This window comes from Lethenteron reissneri, chromosome 38 (genome assembly GCF_015708825.2).
Source record: "Lethenteron reissneri isolate LAM-NWPU_2019-01 chromosome 38, ASM1570882v1, whole genome shotgun sequence".
NCBI classification, from domain to species: domain Eukaryota; kingdom Metazoa; phylum Chordata; class Hyperoartia; order Petromyzontiformes; family Petromyzontidae; genus Lethenteron; species Lethenteron reissneri.
Genome location: NC_083816.1, coordinates 3,702,452 through 3,721,724, shown reverse-complemented (window position 1 = coordinate 3,721,724; position 19,273 = coordinate 3,702,452). Strand labels below are relative to the sequence as shown.

Here is a 19,273-nt window from a genome sequence, read left to right as displayed (position 1 = left end):
GAGGAGGGGGATGGGGAGAGGAGCGAGGCGGCTGCCGGGATTGGTCCGTTTGAACGAACACACGTGGGGGCAGCTCACACCTGCACCCACAGCGAGGGGAGGCTGGGTTGTTTCCTTGACACAGGTGTGTCTGTGTGTCTGTGTGTGACTGTGTGTGTCTGTGTGTGTGACTGTGTGTGACTGTGTGTGTGACTGTGTGTGTCTGTGTGTGTGTCTGTGTGTGTGACTGTGTGTGGGACTGTGTGGTTGACTGTGTGTCTGTGTGTGTGTCTGTGTGTGTGACTGTGTCTGTGTAGGGGAGCGGTGGTGTAGCGGTTAGCGCGCTGCGCTATGAACCTGGCGACCCGGGTTCGATTCCCGCTCACGGCTAACACCAGTGACGATTATCTGAACCGGTCTTGGGCCTCCCCTAGGTCGACTCAGCCTTAAATGAGTACCTGGTGCGGTGTGTAAACATCGCCACTAGGGAGACAAAGGCGGTCGGGCGTGGTGCTGGCCACCCCAACCCCTCGTGTACCGTTCCAGCCTTCATAGGTGCTCGCTAACAGCACTTGCCCCTACAGTCTGTTAAGGCTATATGGGGGATATTTGTCTATCTTTGTTAACATTAGTACTGGACTGGGGGATACAAAGGCGGTCAGGCGTGGTGTTGACCATCTACCGCCTCGTGTGCTGTGCCTGCCTTCGTTCGGTGCTGGCTAATAGCTATACGGTAGTGTATATTTGTCTTTGGGGCCGTCCATAAATGACGTCACGCGATTTTTGACCCCCCCCCCCCTTAGTCACACGGCGTCAGAAAAAGTCAGACCCCCCCTCAAATATGACGTCACGAAGCTCTGCCCCCCCCCCCCCCCCACAAAAATAAAACATGCTTCAAATCGCTTTAAACTATTGTCATTGTAGTACGTATTTGATGTGCCGCTACACTCTGATGTTGTAGGAGAAAACATTTATTAAAAAGTCTATTTCATTAAGTAGAACGTGTTCATCTTCTTGGTTCTTTCGGTAAAGTCACGTAGAAGGGAAGTAATAAAATAATAAAAATAAAACAATACAATTATTCTCACGACGTTTCGGCCACAACGCAAGCAGCCGTCCTCAGGTGAAAACCAGGTCCGTCGAGGCGACAGAGTCTGAATGAAACAGCACATGTGTTGTCTATATTTAATTAAAGTTGCGCATTTTGATGTGACGTCACATTTCTCACCCCCCCCCCCCTCGTCACACATCGTCACAAATGCCTGACCCCCCCCCCCTAGGTGTGTGACGTCATTTATGGACGGCCCCTTTGTTAGCACCTGCCCCAACAGTCTGCTGTAGGCTCTACGGGAAATCGTCGTCTTGTTTGGAGGGGGTGTCTGTGTGTGTGTTTGCCCAACAGCCCGTTAAGGCTACACGGAGGATCTTTGTGTGTGTGTGGGGGTTGTGTAAGTGTGTGTGTGTGGGGAGCGGTGGCGCAGTGGTTAGAGCGCTGTGCGACGAACCCGGCGAACTGGGTTCGATTTCCGCTCACGGCCTCCCCTAGGTGTACTCAGCCTTAAATGAGTACCTGGTGCGGTGTGTAAAAGTCGCCACTGGGGAGACAAAGGCGGTCTCGGGCGTGATGCTGGCAACCCACCCCCTTGTGTGCCTTTCCAGCTTTCATAGGTGCTCGATAACAGCACTTGCCCCCTAAAGTCTGTTAAGGCTACACGGGGGGTCTTTGTATGTTGTGTGTGGTAGTGCAGTGGTTAATGCACGGCACTACTAACCCAGCGACCCGCTCACGGCTAACATCAGTGGTCAACACCTGAACCGGTCCTGAGCCAACCCTAGGTCGACTCAGCCTTAAATGAGCGTGTCAAAATCAGCACCGGGGAGACAAAGGCGGCCGGGCGTGGTTCATAGGTGCTGGCTCATTGCACCTGGCCCACCAGTCTGTTTAAAAAGGCTACACGGGAACCTTTTCCTTTGTGGTGTGTGTGTGCTGCACTACGTTATACTGCTGCGTGCACGTGCACGTGTGGGGAGCGGTGGTGTAGCGGTTAGCGGCGACCAAAGTTCGATTCCCGCTCACGGCCAACAACAGTGACGATTATCTGAACCGGTCCTGGGCCTCCCCTAGGTCGACTCAGACTCAAATGAGCACTGTACCAGGTGCGGTGCGTAAAAACATCGCCACTGGGGAGACAAAGGCGGTCGGGCGTAGTGCTGGCCACCCATGTGTACCGTTCCGGTGCTCGTTCACAGCACTTGCCCCTACAGTCTGCTAAGGCTATACGGGGGATCTTTGTCTTTGTGTGCGTGACGCCACTGTGCCACGCCGCCTCGTTTGTTATTCCGCTCTCGTCGTCCGTGCCGTGCGCTGCTGCTGCTGCCGCCGTATTATTATTATAGCACGTCGGCCTTGGTGGTGGTGGTGGTGGTCCCTCCCTGCCCCCCACCCTCACCCACCCCTGCTGCCCCCCTTCGCCTGTCCTCCCTGCTGCCCCCCCTGCCCCCTCCCTGCTGCCCCCCCTCGCCTGCCCTCCCTGCTGCCCCCCCTCGCCTGCCCTCTCTGCCCCCCCCCCTGCTGTCCCCCGTGCCCCCCCTTCCCCCTCTATCCTCTCTGCCCCCCCCTCGCCTGCTCAACCCCCGCCCCCCCTCCCCACTCTCCCCTGCCCACCCCCCATTGGCCCCCTCTTGCCCCCCACCCCCTCTCCACCCCTCATCAGCGAGGCCGGCAATGAAGAAGTGGGAGCTGCATGTTAAACATCGCTGCTCGGAGCGCGGCACACCCGGTGCCCTGCTCGTCAGCTATAGCCTTGCACACCGTCACGTGACGGCCTCAACGTGCACCTAGCCTGGCGCAAGCTCTGTGGGACATCACGGCCACGTAGTGGAGAATGGCGCTTTTTGTGTACATGGGCGTTGTGGGGGGGGGGGGGGGGTAGTTGTAGTGGCTAGCGCACTGCACAACGAACCCAGAGACACGAATTCGATTTCTGCTCCTGGCCAACATCAGTGGTGGATATCTGAGCCGGTGCTGGGCCTCCATGAGGTCAGCTCGGCCTCGTGTGAGCATCTGGCGTGGTGTGCAAACATCAGCACTGAGGAGAGACAAAGGTGGTTGGGCGTGGTGCCGGCCACTCCGTACTCTCATAGGTGCTCTCTCTCGGGCTTTGTAGGTGCTCGCTAAGAAGCACTTGCGCCAACAGTTTGTGTAGGCTGTACGGGGGATCTTTGTGTGTGCGTGCGTGGTGCATGCAGTGATAGCCGTGCTCGCTAGAATTGTTTGACTTGATTTGGCCGCCATCGTGAGCTTCGCTCATCTCAGCCAATCAACGACATCGCCGAACATTGCCATGGCATCCCAGCAGCGGGTTGCACATGTCCCTATCCCCTTCCCTGTCTCCTCTCCTCTCTCCCATCTCTCTGCTGCTCCCTCTCCTGTCCCCTCTTCCCAGTCTCATGTCCCCTCCACTTTCCCTTTCCCCGTCTCCTCTCTCCTTGTCCCCTCCTGCCCTCTCTGCCCTGTACCCTATCCTCTCTCCTGACCCCACGTCTGCCCGCTGAGCCGCCCGGTTCTGCCTGCCGGGTCGCGTATGGCTTGACGGTCGGTAAGACTGACCACCCGTGGCTGCCCTTGCCCCGCTGTGTGCGCGGGGTCGCTGTGGCTGTATTTCTACGTGTGTGTGTGTGTGCGTGTGCATGTTGCCCTATGTGTGCGTGTCCGTGTGCTCCTGGCACGAGCCCTGCTATCCAGCACTTAGTGGTGGCGAATGGCAGCTGTTTTGTTGCTGTATGTATGTTGAAATTCATTCGCACCGTACGTAGCCAACCGTGCAAATCAGAGGAGCTGTCGTTGTTGTAGGCAAACTGTGTCACTTCCTGGCCGCGTTCCTTGCACCGTCAACGGTTGCCCACATTCCGTTCATCCCCAACGACGAACCTCGTGCCTCTAACTGCGCGCCCTGTGCACCTGCGTACCGTAATGCAACGTACCGCCGTTAACTGTGCGCTCTGTGCCCCCCCTCCCGCAGACGGCGTGCACAGCGTGAGCGCGCAGTGTGTGCTGCGCGTCGCCATCATCACAGACGACATGCTCACTAACAGCATCACCGTGCGGCTGGAGAACATGTCGCAGGAGCGCTTCCTCTCGCCACTGCTCAGCCTTTTCCTGGACGGCGTGTCGGCCGTGCTGTCCACGCCCAAGGACGACATCTTCGTGTTCAACGTGCAGAACGACACGGACGTGCGCGCCACGCGCATCCTCAACGTCAGCTTCTCGGCGCTGCTGCCGGGCGGCGGGCACGGCCAGTACTTCTCGTCGGAGGAGCTGCAGGAGCAGGTGTACCTCAACCGCTCGCTGCTCGCGCGCATCCTCGACCAGCGCGTGCTGCCCTTCGACGACAACATCTGCCTGCGCGAGCCGTGTGAGAACTACATGAAGTGCGTGTCGGTGCAGCGCTTCGACAGCTCGGCGCCGTTCATCTCGTCCAGCACCGTGCTGTTCCGCCCCATCCACCCGGTGCACGGCCTGCGCTGCCGCTGCCCGCCGGGCTTTACCGGCGACTACTGCGAGACCGAGATCAACCTGTGCTACTCCAACCCCTGCGGCAGCAACGGCAGCTGCCTGCGGCGGGAGGGCGGCTACACTTGCGTGTGCCAGGACGACTACACGGGTGAGCGAGCCGTTGGCGATGATCTGCCGGGTGCGTGAGTAATGTTGAGTTGCCGGCCGTCACACGTGGTCGTTGAGCTGTGGCCGCCGCGGTGTTGCCGAGATCACCGTCTGAATGTTTTGATGGTCACGCTGCCCGCAACCATCACGCGTACCAGCCTTCTAACCGCCGACAACCTCATTCAATCACAATCCTCACCGTACCTACCAGCTTCACCAGAACCACGACCATCACCATTACCACAACCCCCCCACTCACAATTCTCACTCATATATACAAACCACATCCCTAACCTTTGTCCTACAACCTTCACCCTGAATACAATCCTAGGCCCTAACCACAACCTTCACCCTGAATACAATCCTAGGCCCTAACCACAACCCTCGCCTTGATACAATCCTAGGCCCTAACCACAACCTTCATCCTGGCTACAATCCTAGGCCCAAACCACAACCCTCACCTTCCTACAACCCCACCCACCCAATGACTGGATCACTGGGTGGGGGGGGGGTTCGCTTGCCCTGACGGTCTTCACGCCTCCCCATGATGATGCTCCTCAGCAGGACACGATCAGTTTGCGTGTGGTTTGGCTATTCCGTTGACCATGTCCGTACTTTACTTCACATGGAGCTACTCACACGAGTAGAAGGTAATGGTGCAGCCTCTGCAATTGCTGGCTCACGCCACTGCTTGGCAGTAGGGCCTCTGCTACAGCGACCTCTAAAGTTGTATTTAGTCTACTCTTCCACGTTGACCAGACAGATGTGTTGGAAGAGGTGGCATAGCATTTTAGCAGTTATGATTTCTGTATGTGGCCAACCACATTGACTTATACGAGAACCATTATTTAATTGATTGGGGTTATCTCGTGATTCACTCATATTGACTGTATAAAGAAACCATTTAGAAAGGTGCGATGAGAATATGTGGCTGCTATAAATTTCTACACGATAAGCCACTTTGCCGAGCTATTATTTGTGATGGCCAGTCGCTTCTGAATAAGAGCGATACAGCTCAGTGGGCCTCACCTGGTCAAATAAAACATAGTTCATAGTTTTAATCGGCACGACTAAAGTTGTGCCACCTTAGGTGGCATGAGTTATTCATAAGGCGGTCACCGATACCCTCCAGTTCACATTCCAAGGCGGAGCGTGTCAGTGACCACCTATGAAAACCATATTTCATGTACATAGCAAAAATCTAGTTTTCTGTCCTGGCCCATGGACCACCTCTGCTGATGTGGCTGCGTGCCTGCGTGTGTTTGAGCACATGAGGGTCGGTGTGTGTGTGTACACGTGCGTGTGATTGAGTGTACACTGCGCCCTCGTGTACGTGCTATGGGTGTGGGAGTGTACACACGCACGCGCGTGTTGCGTGTGTGCTCCTCCGTGACCCCTGTGTGTGGATCCATGAATCTTGTGCGGACAGCTGCGTGCGCTGATCTGTAATTCCTTCACGGCAGCTGCATGGGATGGTCCCCTTGACCCCTCCACCCACGCACACACACACCTAATACGTACAAAGACAAAGATCTCCCGTATAGCCCATTAGCAAACTTGCGGCAAGGGCTGTTAGCGAGCACCTATGTAGGCCGGCACAGCACACAATGTGGGCTGGGTGGCAAACACCACGCCCGGCAGCCTTGGTCTCCCCATTGGATAATGTTTACACACTGCATTCGTTACTCATTTAAGGCTGAGTCGACCTAGGTGAGGCACAGGACCAGTTTAACTATTCGAATTTGGGCCGACGGGTTGGTAGCGGAGAATGCTAACCACTGCACGACTGCTCCCCATCATACTTGCACACACACACACAGACACACAGACAGACAGACGTGTGTATGTGTGTGAGCGTGTGTATGTGTGTGAGCGTGTGTATGTGTGTGAGCGTGTGTATGTGTGTGAGCGTGTGTGGGCACCTGTTCCACATGTCCACTACCTGTCGGAGCTGGGCGGAGGGGAGGATGTCAAGCCAGCTGAGCTGGCTAGCTCGGGTGTGTGGTGACTTGTGGTGTGGTGAGAGAGAGAGACGTAGTGTGGTGAGTGTGTGTAGGGTAGGGTATGGTAGCATGGTGCTGGCCTTCATAGGTGCGTATTCATAGCGCTTGCTCCAACAGTGTGTTAAGGCTATAGGAGTGGCTTTTGTCTTCCCGGAAAGTGTTTGGTGTGTGAGACATGAGGAAAGGGAGTAGCTGCGCAGCGTTTAATGCGCTGTGCTACGAACCTGGCGATCCGAGTTCGATTCCCGCTCATAGCCAACATCAGTGACGATTAGCTGAACCGGTCTTGGGTCTCCCCTAGGTCGACCGAGCCTCAAATGAGTACCTCAATTGGAGTGTAAACATAGCCACTGGGGAGACAAAGGCGGCCGGGCGTGGTGCTGGCCACCAACCCCTCGTTGTGCTGTGCCAGCCAGCCTTCATAGGTGCTGTTCGCTAACAGAACTTGCCAAGCAGTCTGTTAAAGGCTATATGGGGGGTCTTTGTATTTGTTGTTGTGTGAGATAATGAGTGAGTGAGTGTATGTTCATGTTTACATGGGTGATGATGACTGTTGGAGATGCCAATGTCAAAACAAAGGCCTGTGTAGGAGTGCAGGGGTCAGATGTCATGAGGCAGGTGGGGCAAGGGTTTGGGTTAATTTAAGTGTTAGAGCCAGATTTGGTTTGGAGTAGTGTTAGGGTGACATTTGGTGTTTGGTTGAGGCTAGGTTATTAGTGTTGGGGTTCTGGCTAGGGCTAGTGTTGGGGTTAGGGTGAATGTTGGGGTTAGGGTTGGTATTGGGGTTCGGGTTAGTATTGTAGCTACTGTGTTGTGGCTCATGTTAAGGTTGGGGTTACTGTGTTGGGGGCTACTGTGTTGGGGCTACGGATAGTGTTCGTTTTGGGGATACTGTGTTCGGGCTAATATTGATATTGGGGCTACTTTTTTGGGGCTAGTGTTAGTGTTGGGGCTACTGTGTTGGTGTTGGGGCTAGTGTGTTGGTGTTGGGGCTACTCTGCTTGGGGCTAGTGTGTTGGGGATAGTGTGTTGGTGTTGGGGCTACTCTGCTTGGGGCTAGTGTGTTGTCGTTGGGGACGCCCCTGTGTAGCCCCTGGCTCTCGTTCCGATTGCTCTCCGATGGCGCCGTTTGTTTGCGCTGCGGTTTCTGCTCTTTAGCCCCTGGGAGAGCAACTCGCAATCGCGACGCGATACGGGCTCGGGCGCTCCTTCCGGCGCGGCGAGGGGACGTTTTCCCTGACTTCCCGGCGCTCCGAGACATGCGGTGGGCATGCTCCTGCGCCGGTAGACCCGCAACGGTGCGACGCTGGCGGACTGGTGGTGCAATCCAATCCATGGAGGCGCCGCGAGCGGGGAAGAAGAGGAGAGAGTCCCCACGTGCTCCCAGGGGTTTGTTTAATGGGACCTGCGACAGCCATTATGATTTTGCCGTAATTGAATTCCTCTTCACTCGAGTCGAACGCGTTGAGCCGCCATCAGAGCACCTCGATGAAGCCCCCCTCCTCCTCCTTCTCGTCGTGCCGGGGAGGAGGCGGCGGCGGTGTTGATCGTTCCGTGGCCTCGCCGCAAATTAAACGGCGTTCGAGTGATCTCAGCAGATTTCGGCTTCAATAAGATTACGGGGGGGGGGGGGGGGGGCCGAGTGGCGGATCTCGGCGTGAATCGCACGGCGAAGAGGGAGGAAGAGAGAGGAGTGCGTGAGTCGGTGCCTGGGTCGGTAGACGTGGAGACAAGGAGAGGGTTGTGAGTGTGTGAATCATTAGATACACACAGAGGCAGAGGTATGTGTGTCTGTGCGTTATTAGACGTACACACGGAGGGGTTGTATGATACAACAGTTAGCGATATGGTTTATTGTAACATGCACAGCAGCCTTTCGCGAGCAATATGATTGATATTTGATTTCGGGGTCAGATGGCCACGTGAGTAAAATGTGTGTCGTACACCCTCCTCCACCCGACACAGTCATTTATCAAAGTTGTCACGTGATGTACACTCATTCCAATGTATTACCACTAATGCTGTTGGAGAGCGATCATGATGATCACACTCCAGCAAGCTGTTGAAGCAGTAAAGACATTGGAACATTTGTTCATCACGTGACAACTTTATTAATTTGCTGTGCCGGGTGGAGGAGGGTGTACGACACACACATAATTCATCCGGCGATCTCCAAAATCTTAGGCTCGATGTGATTGACTATTTTTGGACAAAAGCTCTTTGCGCAGAGCCTCCCAGGGCGTTTGGGCCCTCGGCCAAATCAATCTAGCTCAACCAAGAAGCCGGCTCAAGCACAGCACGTTTAACATTTTGATTTAGAAAGTTCGGTTGTTGCCAGCAGTGTCCGTGATGTGATTCGGGAGTAGTGTTGCCTCAGCAAGCAGAAGCTACGGCAGATCAAGGCTCCCTCGCACCGCTACCGCTGTGGCGAGGTGTTAACTACCTCGCCTGGTCTACAGGAGGTCGTGGATTCAACCCCGACCCTGACGCCTGCTGCTGCTGTATATTTGGAGTTTGCGTGCCTCTCTCTCCATCATCATCATCACGGTGGCTAGGAGATGTTGACTACCTCGCCTGGTATACAGGAGATCGTGGATTCAATCCCGACCCTGACGTCTGCTGCTGTATATTTGGAGTTTGCGTGTCTCTCTCTCCATCATCATCATCATCATCACGGTGGCTAGGATATGTCAACTACCTCGCCTGGTCTACAGGAGGTCGTGGATTCAATCCCGACCCTGACGCCTGCTGCTGTATATTTGGAGTTTGCGTGTCTCTCTCTCCATCACCATCATCATCACGGTGGCTAGGAGATGTTAATTACCTCGCCAGGTCTACAGGAGGTCGTGGATTCAATCCCGACCCTGACGCCTGCTGCTGCTGCTGTATATTTGGAGTTTGCGTGTCTCTCTCCCTGTGATCGTGTGGATTTTTCTCCGGACCCTCCGGTTGTTCCCTCCACATTTAGAATCAACGTGCGTTTAGACTGTTTGGCTGCTATAAATTTCCACATCAGCCACTTCGTTCAACTATCATTTGCGGCCAGGTCGCTTCTTAAAAAGATCGACACAGCTCAGGGGCCCTTACCTGGTAAAATAAAAATTGTTTAGTTTCTCGTTTAGTTTTATAGGAATTAGCGCCACGACCACCATCTCGGGGGGGAGGGGGGCAGCATGAGGCATCAGCAGTCGCTGTGAATGCGAAGGCCCGGGGACCACGGAGGGGTTTAGAATCCGTAAGCAGAATAACGCAAAAAAATGTATCAATCCTGAATGTGAGGGAAAGGCAGTGCGGCGATTTAAGCCGCGGAGTAAATGCAACGATGGGAAAGAAGCGCGTGAGAGTCGAACCGGGAAGGTCGGTGTGCATCGGTCAACATCTACACACGGGCTGTGGGTGAGGAGACAGGGCACGGGTTGTGGGTGAGGAGACAGGGGCACGGGTTGTGAGTGAGGAGACAGGGGCACGGGTTGTGGATGAGGAGACAGGGGCACGGGCTGTGGGTGAGGAGACAGGGCACGGGTTGTGGGTGAGGAGACAGGGCACGGGTTGTGGGTGAGGAGACAGGAGCACGGGTTGTGGGTGAGGAGACAGGAGCACGGGTTGTGAGTGAGGAGACAGGAGCACGGGTTGTGGGTGAGGAGACAGGGCACGGATTGTGGGTGAGGAGACAGGGGCACGGGTTGTGGGTGAGGAGACAGGAGCACGGGTTGTGAGTGAGGAGACAGGGCACGGGTTGTGAGTGAGGAGACAGGGGCACGGGTTGTGAGTGAGGAGACAGGAGCACGGGTTGTGAGTGAGGAGACAGGGGCACGGGTTGTGGGTGAGGAGACAGGAGCACGGGTTGTGGGTGAGGAGACAGGAGCACGGGTTGTGAGTGAGGAGACAGGGGCACGGGTTGTGGGTGAGGAGACAGGGGCACGGGTTGTGGGTGAGGAGACAGGGGCACGGGTTGTGGGTGAGGAGACAGGGGCACGGGTTGTGGGTGAGGAGACAGGGCACGGGTTGTGGGTGAGGAGACAGGGGCACGGGTTGTGAGTGAGGAGACAGGGGCACGGGTTGTGAGTGAGGAGACAGGGGCACGGGTTGTGGGTGAGGAGACAGGGGCACGGGTTGTGAGTGAGGAGACGGCACGGGTTGTGGGTGAGGAGACAGGGGCACGGGTTGTGGGTGAGGAGACAGGGGCACGGGTTGTGAGTGAGGAGACAGGGCACGGGTTGTGGGTGAGGAGACAGGGCACGGGTTGTGGGTGAGGAGACAGGGGCACGGGTTGTGGGTGAGGAGACAGGGGCACGGGTTGTGGGTGAGGAGACAGGGGCACGGGTTGTGGGTGAGGAGACAGGGGCACGGGTTGTGAGTGAGGAGACGGCACGGGTTGTGGGTGAGGAGACAGGGCACGGGTTGTGGGTGAGGAGACAGGGGCACGGGTTGTGGGTGAGGAGACAGGGGCACGGGTTGTGAGTGAGGAGACAGGGGCACGGGTTGTGGGTGAGGAGACAGGGGCACGGGTTGTGAGTGAGGAGACGGCACGGGTTGTGGGTGAGGAGACAGGGCACGGGTTGTGAGTGAGGAGACAGGGGCACGGGTTGTGGGTGAGGAGACAGGGCACGGGTTGTGAGTGAGGAGACAGGGCACGGGTTGTGGGTGAGGAGACAGGGCACGGGTTGTGGGTGAGGAGACAGGGGCACGGGTTGTGAGTGAGGAGACAGGGCACGGGTTGTGGGTGAGGAGACAGGGGCACGGGTTGTGGGTGAGGAGACAGGGGCACGGGTTGTGGGTGAGGAGACAGGGGCACGGGTTGTGAGTGAGGAGACAGGGCACGGGTTGTGAGTGAGGAGACGGCACGGGTTGTGGGTGAGGAGACAGGGGCACGGGTTGTGGGTGAGGAGACAGGGGCACGGGTTGTGAGTGAGGAGACAGGGCACGGGTTGTGGGTGAGGAGACAGGGCACGGGTTGTGGGTGAGGAGACAGGGGCACGGGTTGTGAGTGAGGAGACAGGGGCACGGGTTGTGAGTGAGGAGACAGGGGCACGGGTTGTGGGTGAGGAGACAGGGGCACGGGTTGTGGGTGAGGAGACAGGCGCACGGGTTGTGGGTGAGGAGACAGGGCACGGGTTGTGGGTGAGGAGACAGGGCACGGGTTGTGAGTGAGGAGACAGGGCACGGGTTGTGAGTGAGGAGACAGGGGCACGGGTTGTGGGTGAGGAGACAGGGGCACGGGTTGTGGGTGAGGAGACAGGGGCACGGGTTGTGGGTGAGGAGACAGGGGCACGGTTTGTGGGTGAGGAGACAGGGGCACGGGTTGTGAGTGAGGAGACAGGGGCACGGGTTGTGGGTGAGGAGACAGGGGCACGGGTTGTGGGTGAGGAGACGGGGCACGGGTTGTGGGTGAGGAGACAGGGCACGGGTTGTGGGTGAGGAGACAGGGGCACGGGTTGTGGGTGAGGAGACAGGGGCACGGGTTGTGGGTGAGGAGACAGGGGCACGGGTTGTGAGTGAGGAGACAGGGGCACGGGTTGTGGGTGAGGAGACAGGGGCACGGGTTGTGGGTGAGGAGACAGGGGCACGGGTTGTGAGTGAGGAGACAGGGCACGGGTTGTGGGTGAGGAGACAGGGGCACGGGTTGTGGGTGAGGAGACAGGGGCACGGGTTGTGGGTGAGGAGACAGGGGCACGGGTTGTGGGTGAGACAGGGCACGGGTTGTGGGTGAGGAGACAGGGGCACGGGTTGTGGGTGAGGAGACAGGGGCACGGGTTGTGGGTGAGGAGACAGGGGCACGGGTTGTGGGTGAGGAGACAGGGGCACGGGTTGTGGGTGAGGAGACAGGGGCACGGGTTGTGAGTGAGGAGACAGGGGCACGGGTTGTGGGTGAGGAGACAGGGGCACGGGTTGTGGGTGAGGAGACAGGGGCACGGGTTGTGGGTGAGGAGACAGGGGCACGGGTTGTGAGTGAGGAGACAGGGCACGGGTTGTGGGTGAGGAGACAGGGGCACGGGTTGTGGGTGAGGAGACAGGGGCACGGGTTGTGGGTGAGGAGACAGGGCACGGGTTGTGGGTGAGGAGACAGGGCACGGGTTGTGGGTGAGGAGACAGGGGCACGGGTTGTGGGTGAGGAGACAGGGCACGGGTTGTGGGTGAGGAGACAGGGGCACATGTTGTGGGTGAGGAGACAGGGCACGGGTTGTGAGTGAGGAGACGTCACGGGTTGTGAGTGAGGAGACATTGGCTTGCACGCGCTCAGCGCGGCACAGTGCGGCGGCGACTGAAGCGGGGGGGGGGAAGAGGAGACGAGGGGAGGGGGGAGTGGGGGGGGGGCGGGCGAGATGCGACAATCAACGGCGATCCCCTCGGCACCGCACACCGCGGCACACCCGGCCCAGCGCGATGACCAATCGCGGTGGAGCGAGCACCGGCGTCTCCATGGCGACCCGTTAACGAAATGCGGGGAGGGCCGGGTGGTCGTGGGGGGTGGTGGGGGGGGGCGGTGGTGGGGGGGGGGCGGTGGTGGGGGGGGGGCGGTCGTGGGGGGGGGCGGTGGGGGGGCGTGCAGTGATGGCTGATGCGGCCCTTTTGTGTGTTTTATTCATCTGCCGGGGTGTGGCGTTGCCGCTCGGGGTTACCTGGGAACGGGATTCACGCCCCCCCACCACCACCACATCCACCACATCCACCCCCCGTTCTCACTTGGACTCGTCCGGACGAGTCGTCAGTGGGGAGGAGGGATCCGATGTGCCGGTGGATGCTGCTGCTGCTCTCTTCCTCTCGAGCTCGGCCCCCCTCGGGGGAGTTCCCTTCTCGCCGGCTGCCTCCTCCTCCTCCTCCACCCACCCGCGGTGCGGTGCGGTGTCGCCGGTTCCTCGCTGGCGGCCTCAGGGTCGAGACTCTCAATGCTGAGGCTCACTGAGCCCACATTGCCCCACGCTGAGCATTACTGATTCTCACCGATCCTCACCCATCCACACTGAGCATTACTGATCCTCACTGATCCACACTGAGCATTCTCGATCCTCACCAATCCACACTGGACCTCACCGATCCTCACCAATCCTCACTGAGCATTACTGATCCTCGCAAATAATTATCAATTCTCACCAATCCTCACTGATCAACGCTGGACATTACCGATCCTCACCGATCCACTCCTAGCCACGTGTAGTGTACCGCCCAAACCTCCACTCCGCATAGAGTAGCGGATCCAATGTTTTATAGGAATTAAAGGAGCTGGAAATGTTGAAACTGCCCCCCACCCCCCCACACGTTTATAGACCGGCCTCGAGCCCCCGTGTGGCCGCATGGGAACCACCGCCACTGCTGCTGCCCCTGTGACGCGGCTCTCGGCTTGTGTCGACGGAGCAAACCTAATTGCGGCACGGCTCCTAATGAACACCTCAGGGGGGCCGGCGAGTGGGGGGGGCATCACCGTTCCGCCGCTCGCTTGGGGCCAATCCCTGTACCCCCGCCGGCTACCGTGCCCGCTACGAGGGGAGCCCGTGCCCGCTACGAGGGGAGCCCGTGCCCGCTACGAGGGGGGCCCGTGCCCGCTACGAGGGGGGCCCGTGCCCGCTACGAGGGGGGCCCGTGCCCACTACGAGGGGGGCCCGTGCCCGCTACGAGGGGGGCCCGTGCCCGCTACGAGCGGGGCCCGTGCGCGCTACGAGGGGGGCCCGTGCCCGCTACGAGGGGGGCCCGTGCCCGCTACGAGGGGGGCCCGTGCCCGCTACAAGGGGGGCCCGTGCGCGCTACGAGGGGGGCCCGTTCCCGCTACGAGGGGGGCCCGTGCGCGCTACGAGGGGGGCCCGTGCCCGCTACGAGGGGGGCCCGTGCCCGCTACGAGGGGGGCCCGTGCGCGCTACGAGGGGGGCCCGTTCCCGCTACGAGGGGGGCCCGTGCGCGCTACGAGGGGGGCCCGTGCCCGCTACGAGGGGGGCCCGTGCCCGCTACGAGGGGGGCCCGTGCCCGCTACGAGCGGGGCCCGTGCCCTGGAGGCACAGCTCCCAGCGGGCACAGCTCCTGGCAGCGGCACTTGCCGCGCGTGTTCCTGCACGGGGAGCGGTAGCGTAGTGGTTACTACCGTGCTTCGTTACGAACCCGGCGACCCGAGGTCGATTCCGCTCAAGGCCGACAACAGTGATCAATTGCTGTACCGGTCCTGGGCCTCGCCTTGGTCGACTCAGCCTCAAATGAGTACCTTGTGCGGTGAACATAACCACTGGGGAGACAAAGGCGGCCGGGCGTGGTGCTGGCCACTCGCTCCGTCATGTGCCGGCCTTCATAGGTGCTCACTAACAGCACTTACCCCAAAAGTCTGTTAAGGCTACACGGGGGATCTTTGTCTTTGTCACTGTTTGACCTTGTCCCCTGACCTCCGACGAGCAGAGAGCCATTCACACTTCATGTGACGACCTGAAAGTGCACCTAGCCTGGCACAAGCGCTGTGGTGACATCACCTCCACTTGGTGGCGAATGGTGATGGTTACTGCTGTTGGTTTGTGCATTTGCGTGTACGTGTATGTGTGCACCTGTGTGTGTTTTGTTCTTCTGTGTGTGTGTGTACAGCTGTGTGGGTTAGTTTGGAGCGGTAGTGTAAGTGGTTAGTGCCCTGCTCTCCAAACCCGGCGTCCTGAGTTTGATTCCCGCTGAACCTAGTCCTGGGCCTCCCCTAGGTCGACTCAGCCTCAAATGAGTACCTGGGGTGCGGTGTACACATCGCCACTTGGGAGACAAAGGCGGTCAGGCGTGGTGCTAGCCACCCACCCCCTTACATGCCGTGTCGGCCTTCATAGGTGATCGCTAACAGCACTTGCCCCAAAAGCATGTGGACGCTATAGGAGGGATCTTTGTTGGTATGTATATATGTGTGTTGGTGTGTATGTATGCGTGTGTCTGTATATCTTGGGAGCAGTAGTGTAGCGGTTAGCGTGCTGCACTACAAACCCGGCGACCCAAGTTCAATTCCCGTTCACGGGCAACACCAGTGACAATTATCTAAACCGGTTCCGAACCTCCCCTAGGTCTACTCAGACTTAAATGAGTACCTGGTGTGGTGTGCAAACATCGCCACTCGGGAGACAAATGTGGCCAGGCATGGTGCTGGCCACCCCATCGCGTGCCATCCCGGCCTTCACAGGTGCTCGCTAACAGCACTTGTCCCACAGTCTGTTAAAGCTATACAGGAAATATTTCTCTTTGCTTTTTGTCAATATACGTGTGTATGTATAGGTATGTGTGTGTGTTGGTATGTGTGTTGATGTATGTGTGGACGTGTGTTGGTGTGTATGTGTGTGTGTCGGTATGTGTGTATGTGAGTTTGTTCGGGCTCTGCGCTGTGATCCTCGTCATCTGGGTTCAATTCTGGGCCAAGATGCGTGACATCCGTTCAAGTGGCAGCGGCTTAACCTGTCTCGGGCTTCCCCTGTACGTTTCTCCTCGTCCTTCCACGACCACCGCGCACTGCGCGTAAACAACACCAGGACTCGGGAGGGGGAGATGAAGACAGCCGGGTGCCGTGCTCTGTCTACACCGCCCCGTTTATGCCCCGTGCGCCGACGTTTAAGAGGCACTTGCTGACGTCACTTCCCGCAGTGTGGCTGCACGTTGGCATCTTTGTGCGCCCGTGCCGGGTCTCTAACGTAGGCACCGGTTTGCATGGAAGTCGACGGTGCTCATCTTATGGACAGACTCTCCCCCCGCCATAGGAACGTGCAACTTCCACAGTCACTGGAACTTCCACGGTTAACATCTCGGCACCGTGGCACCATGGGGTGCCACAAGCGGCAGAGTGGGGTGCCAAGGTGTTCACTGCCTCGCCTTGTCTACAGGAGGTCGTGGGTTCTGTCCCGACCCTGACGCCTGGATATGCCGACTTTGCATGTTCTCCCCGTGGTCGCGTGGATTTTTCCCCAATTCCTCCAGTTTTTTCCTCCACATTTAGAAACATGTGTTTTAGAGCATTTGGCTGATATAAATTTCCACATGATAAGCCACTTTATTGAGGTATAATTTGTGCCCAGGTCGCTTCTGAAAAAGAGCTACATAGCTCAGTGGGCCTTACGTGGCAATATAAAAAGAGTTTGTAGTTTAGGTTACTGAACGGGAGATGGGCATTGATGCCTCGACGCTCGTTTGAGCAGCAGGAGCCCACTCCGTCACTCGTCGGCTGCTGGTAGTGATGCCCTTGTTGGCTCCGGGGGCACCGGCGTCACCACCACCACAGCAGGCAGAGAGTGCCAACTCCGTGTTCCTGGCGCCTGCTGCCTCCACCACGAACGAAAACGAGGGCTTTAGCGCCGCCGCTGAATGCTCGACAGAAATCCCGGGGAGATTAACATTCAGCGGAGGGCTTTGATGGCGCTGCACGGCGCCGCGATGCTTAGGAGGCACGGTTAAACGGAAGTGCATTACGCGCTAATCTGCAGGGGGGGGGGGGACGCTTCGCCGCCGCGTCAGGTGACATAGGTACGTCGCCCGAATCCCATTAATTTCCCCCCCCCCCGGCTTACACGCGCTTACGAGCCGATAGCGCTCGAGGAGCCACGCTCGTCCAGCCCGCGCACGGGACGAGGTGGGCGAGCGCGGTGCCCAGCGCCACGCTCGCCCACCTGGATACCTGGATACCGCTTCGTGGGGAAGTTTAGTGGTTTTATGCTAGATATAGGCTGACTCCTGCCATAGGAATGTGGAATTTACACTTCCAGCTTCGGACAATTCTGCTCATTCTCACTCGTATGCTCACTCTCCCCACTCACTCTTCCAACTCTAATCACTTGACTCCGCACTCGCTCCCCCCTGGCTCTCCCTCTCGCGAGGAGTGACTTCTGCCATCTGCCTTGGCGCTGTTCATCCCTGGCCAGGGTCCAGGCCTCACCGCCATTGACTCCCGACCTCCCTATCACATCCCCCCCCTCCTCCCTCCCCACCCCTCATTCCCCCTCCCCCTCCATTCCACCCATTCCCCCGCGGCGCTCGGCCCAGCCAGTTTACTCAGCTCCCATCCGAACACAAATCTCATTCGTGGAGATTTATGCTCCGGTGGTGACGGCTGCCAACAGCCAGGGAGATGGATGGCCGCGGCGCTGCCGACTCCGGGAACGGCCCAGGAGCGCACGCGCTCTGTGCCGGCACGTGCTACGCGGCTTATGGAACGGGCCCGAAGGGAGCTCTGACCATGGCACGAGCGCACGGATACAGGGTCGGAGGAAGATCCGAGATGCCGGCACGCAGGGATGACGAGTGGTGGCGAGAGATCTCACTTCCGGCCTCCCATCGTCTCTCAAAGAAGACGGGTTCGTGTTGTGTAATTCAAGAGACAAGGACGAGTCTCATTTGCAAGAGCGACCTGGGGCTTTAGGTCTGCCAGTAGGGGGTGATGATTGTTGCTGCGTGTTGAATCGAGATTCATTAATTTGCAATGACATCACAAAATCTTTAACGTCCACTGTGAAGCAGCGCGTAGTATCATCGCGGTTATTGAGCACCGCGGTAATAATCGGGGTGGCCGCTGGATTCGAGCCAAGAACCTCGGCAGCGAGAGGCAAACGCGCCGCCGCTGAGCCGCGTCCCTGCTCCTTTGATGGAAGAGGGAACTGAAGAGGAAGAAGAAGAGAGACGCGACGCGAGCTGCATCTCGTTCGTCAGTTGTGCGTTCTTTCACGGTTTTCGCTCGTTCAGGTTGATTCAACCGCCCCGCACCGTCCGTTGGGACCCCGCGTGGGAACTCGGCAAGGCGCTCGTGTCTGCAGCCACAGCATGGATATCACGCGAGGTTCCCTGTTCCCACATTGGCTTTAGGTTATAGTTTTATGGCCAAAATCCTCAGCGTAAAACCTCCACCAGCCGACGAGGTTGGCACGTTTACACGGATATGATTATTTCCACGCGGCCCACGTATCGATGAGAGCGATACAGCCTCTACTCCTCCGACTCCTTCTACTCCTCCTCGCCGGTGGCTCGAGGCTTTTCCGCAACCGAGCTCAACATCGTGATGGTTCTTGACGCCTATCGGGCCGCGCGCGTCCTCGGTCGCTGGACCCCATCGCCTGGAACTTTCCACCGCTGACGCAAACTGAAGAGTTAGAAGCACCTCTCTCTCAAAAACCAAACGTGAGCTCAAATCTCAGCCATTCTTCGCGGGGCTCCGCGGCCCCCACGTGTCTCGTCGTCACGACGATGCCCTCGCGTCTTCTTGGACGGCGCGACCCTGGAGGGGGCCACGTGACGCCAGATCGCGGGGTCACACGGGTTCTTTTTTTGCGCTGGCTATGGACGAGGAGCAGGAGGAGGTTGAGTTAGGGTTGGATTGGCAATGCCGTGCGTTGTGCGCGGCGGGTGCACGTGGGGTGGTCCATTTGGGACCCACCAGGAGGTCGAAGTCTCAGCCCTGATGCAGCGTGTCCGCGTGCGTCCGCGCATCCGCCCACGTGCGCGCACGTGTGTGCATGCGTGTTTGTTTTATTCTGCGCTCAAAGTACACCTAGCCTGGCACAAGCACCTTGATGACGTCACCACCACTTAGTGGCAAATGTCAGTGTTTCCAAGTGTTTGCATGTCCATGTGTGTCTGCGTGTGTGTCTGTGTCTGCGCGTGTGTCTGCTTGTAACTAATTAGGGTCCCCTGCTTCTCCCCCCCACCT

The 19,273-nt window shown here is 58.2% G+C and overlaps 1 protein-coding gene across 5 annotated transcripts in view; it reads left to right on the top strand.

The window, feature by feature from the left end:
- LOC133351737 (cadherin EGF LAG seven-pass G-type receptor 2-like) overlaps positions 1-19,273 on the top strand; it is a 122,160-nt gene that overhangs the window by 32,630 nt on the left and 70,257 nt on the right. For 3 of the 5 annotated variants that reach the window (XM_061567195.1, XM_061567193.1, XM_061567196.1), the window contains exon 3: positions 4,002-4,673. In XM_061567195.1, the coding sequence (XP_061423179.1) occupies positions 4,002-4,673 (672 nt within the window). The remainder of the gene's footprint in view (positions 1-4,001; positions 4,674-19,273) is intronic. The other 2 variants (XM_061567198.1, XM_061567197.1) reach the window with 1 other exon arrangement.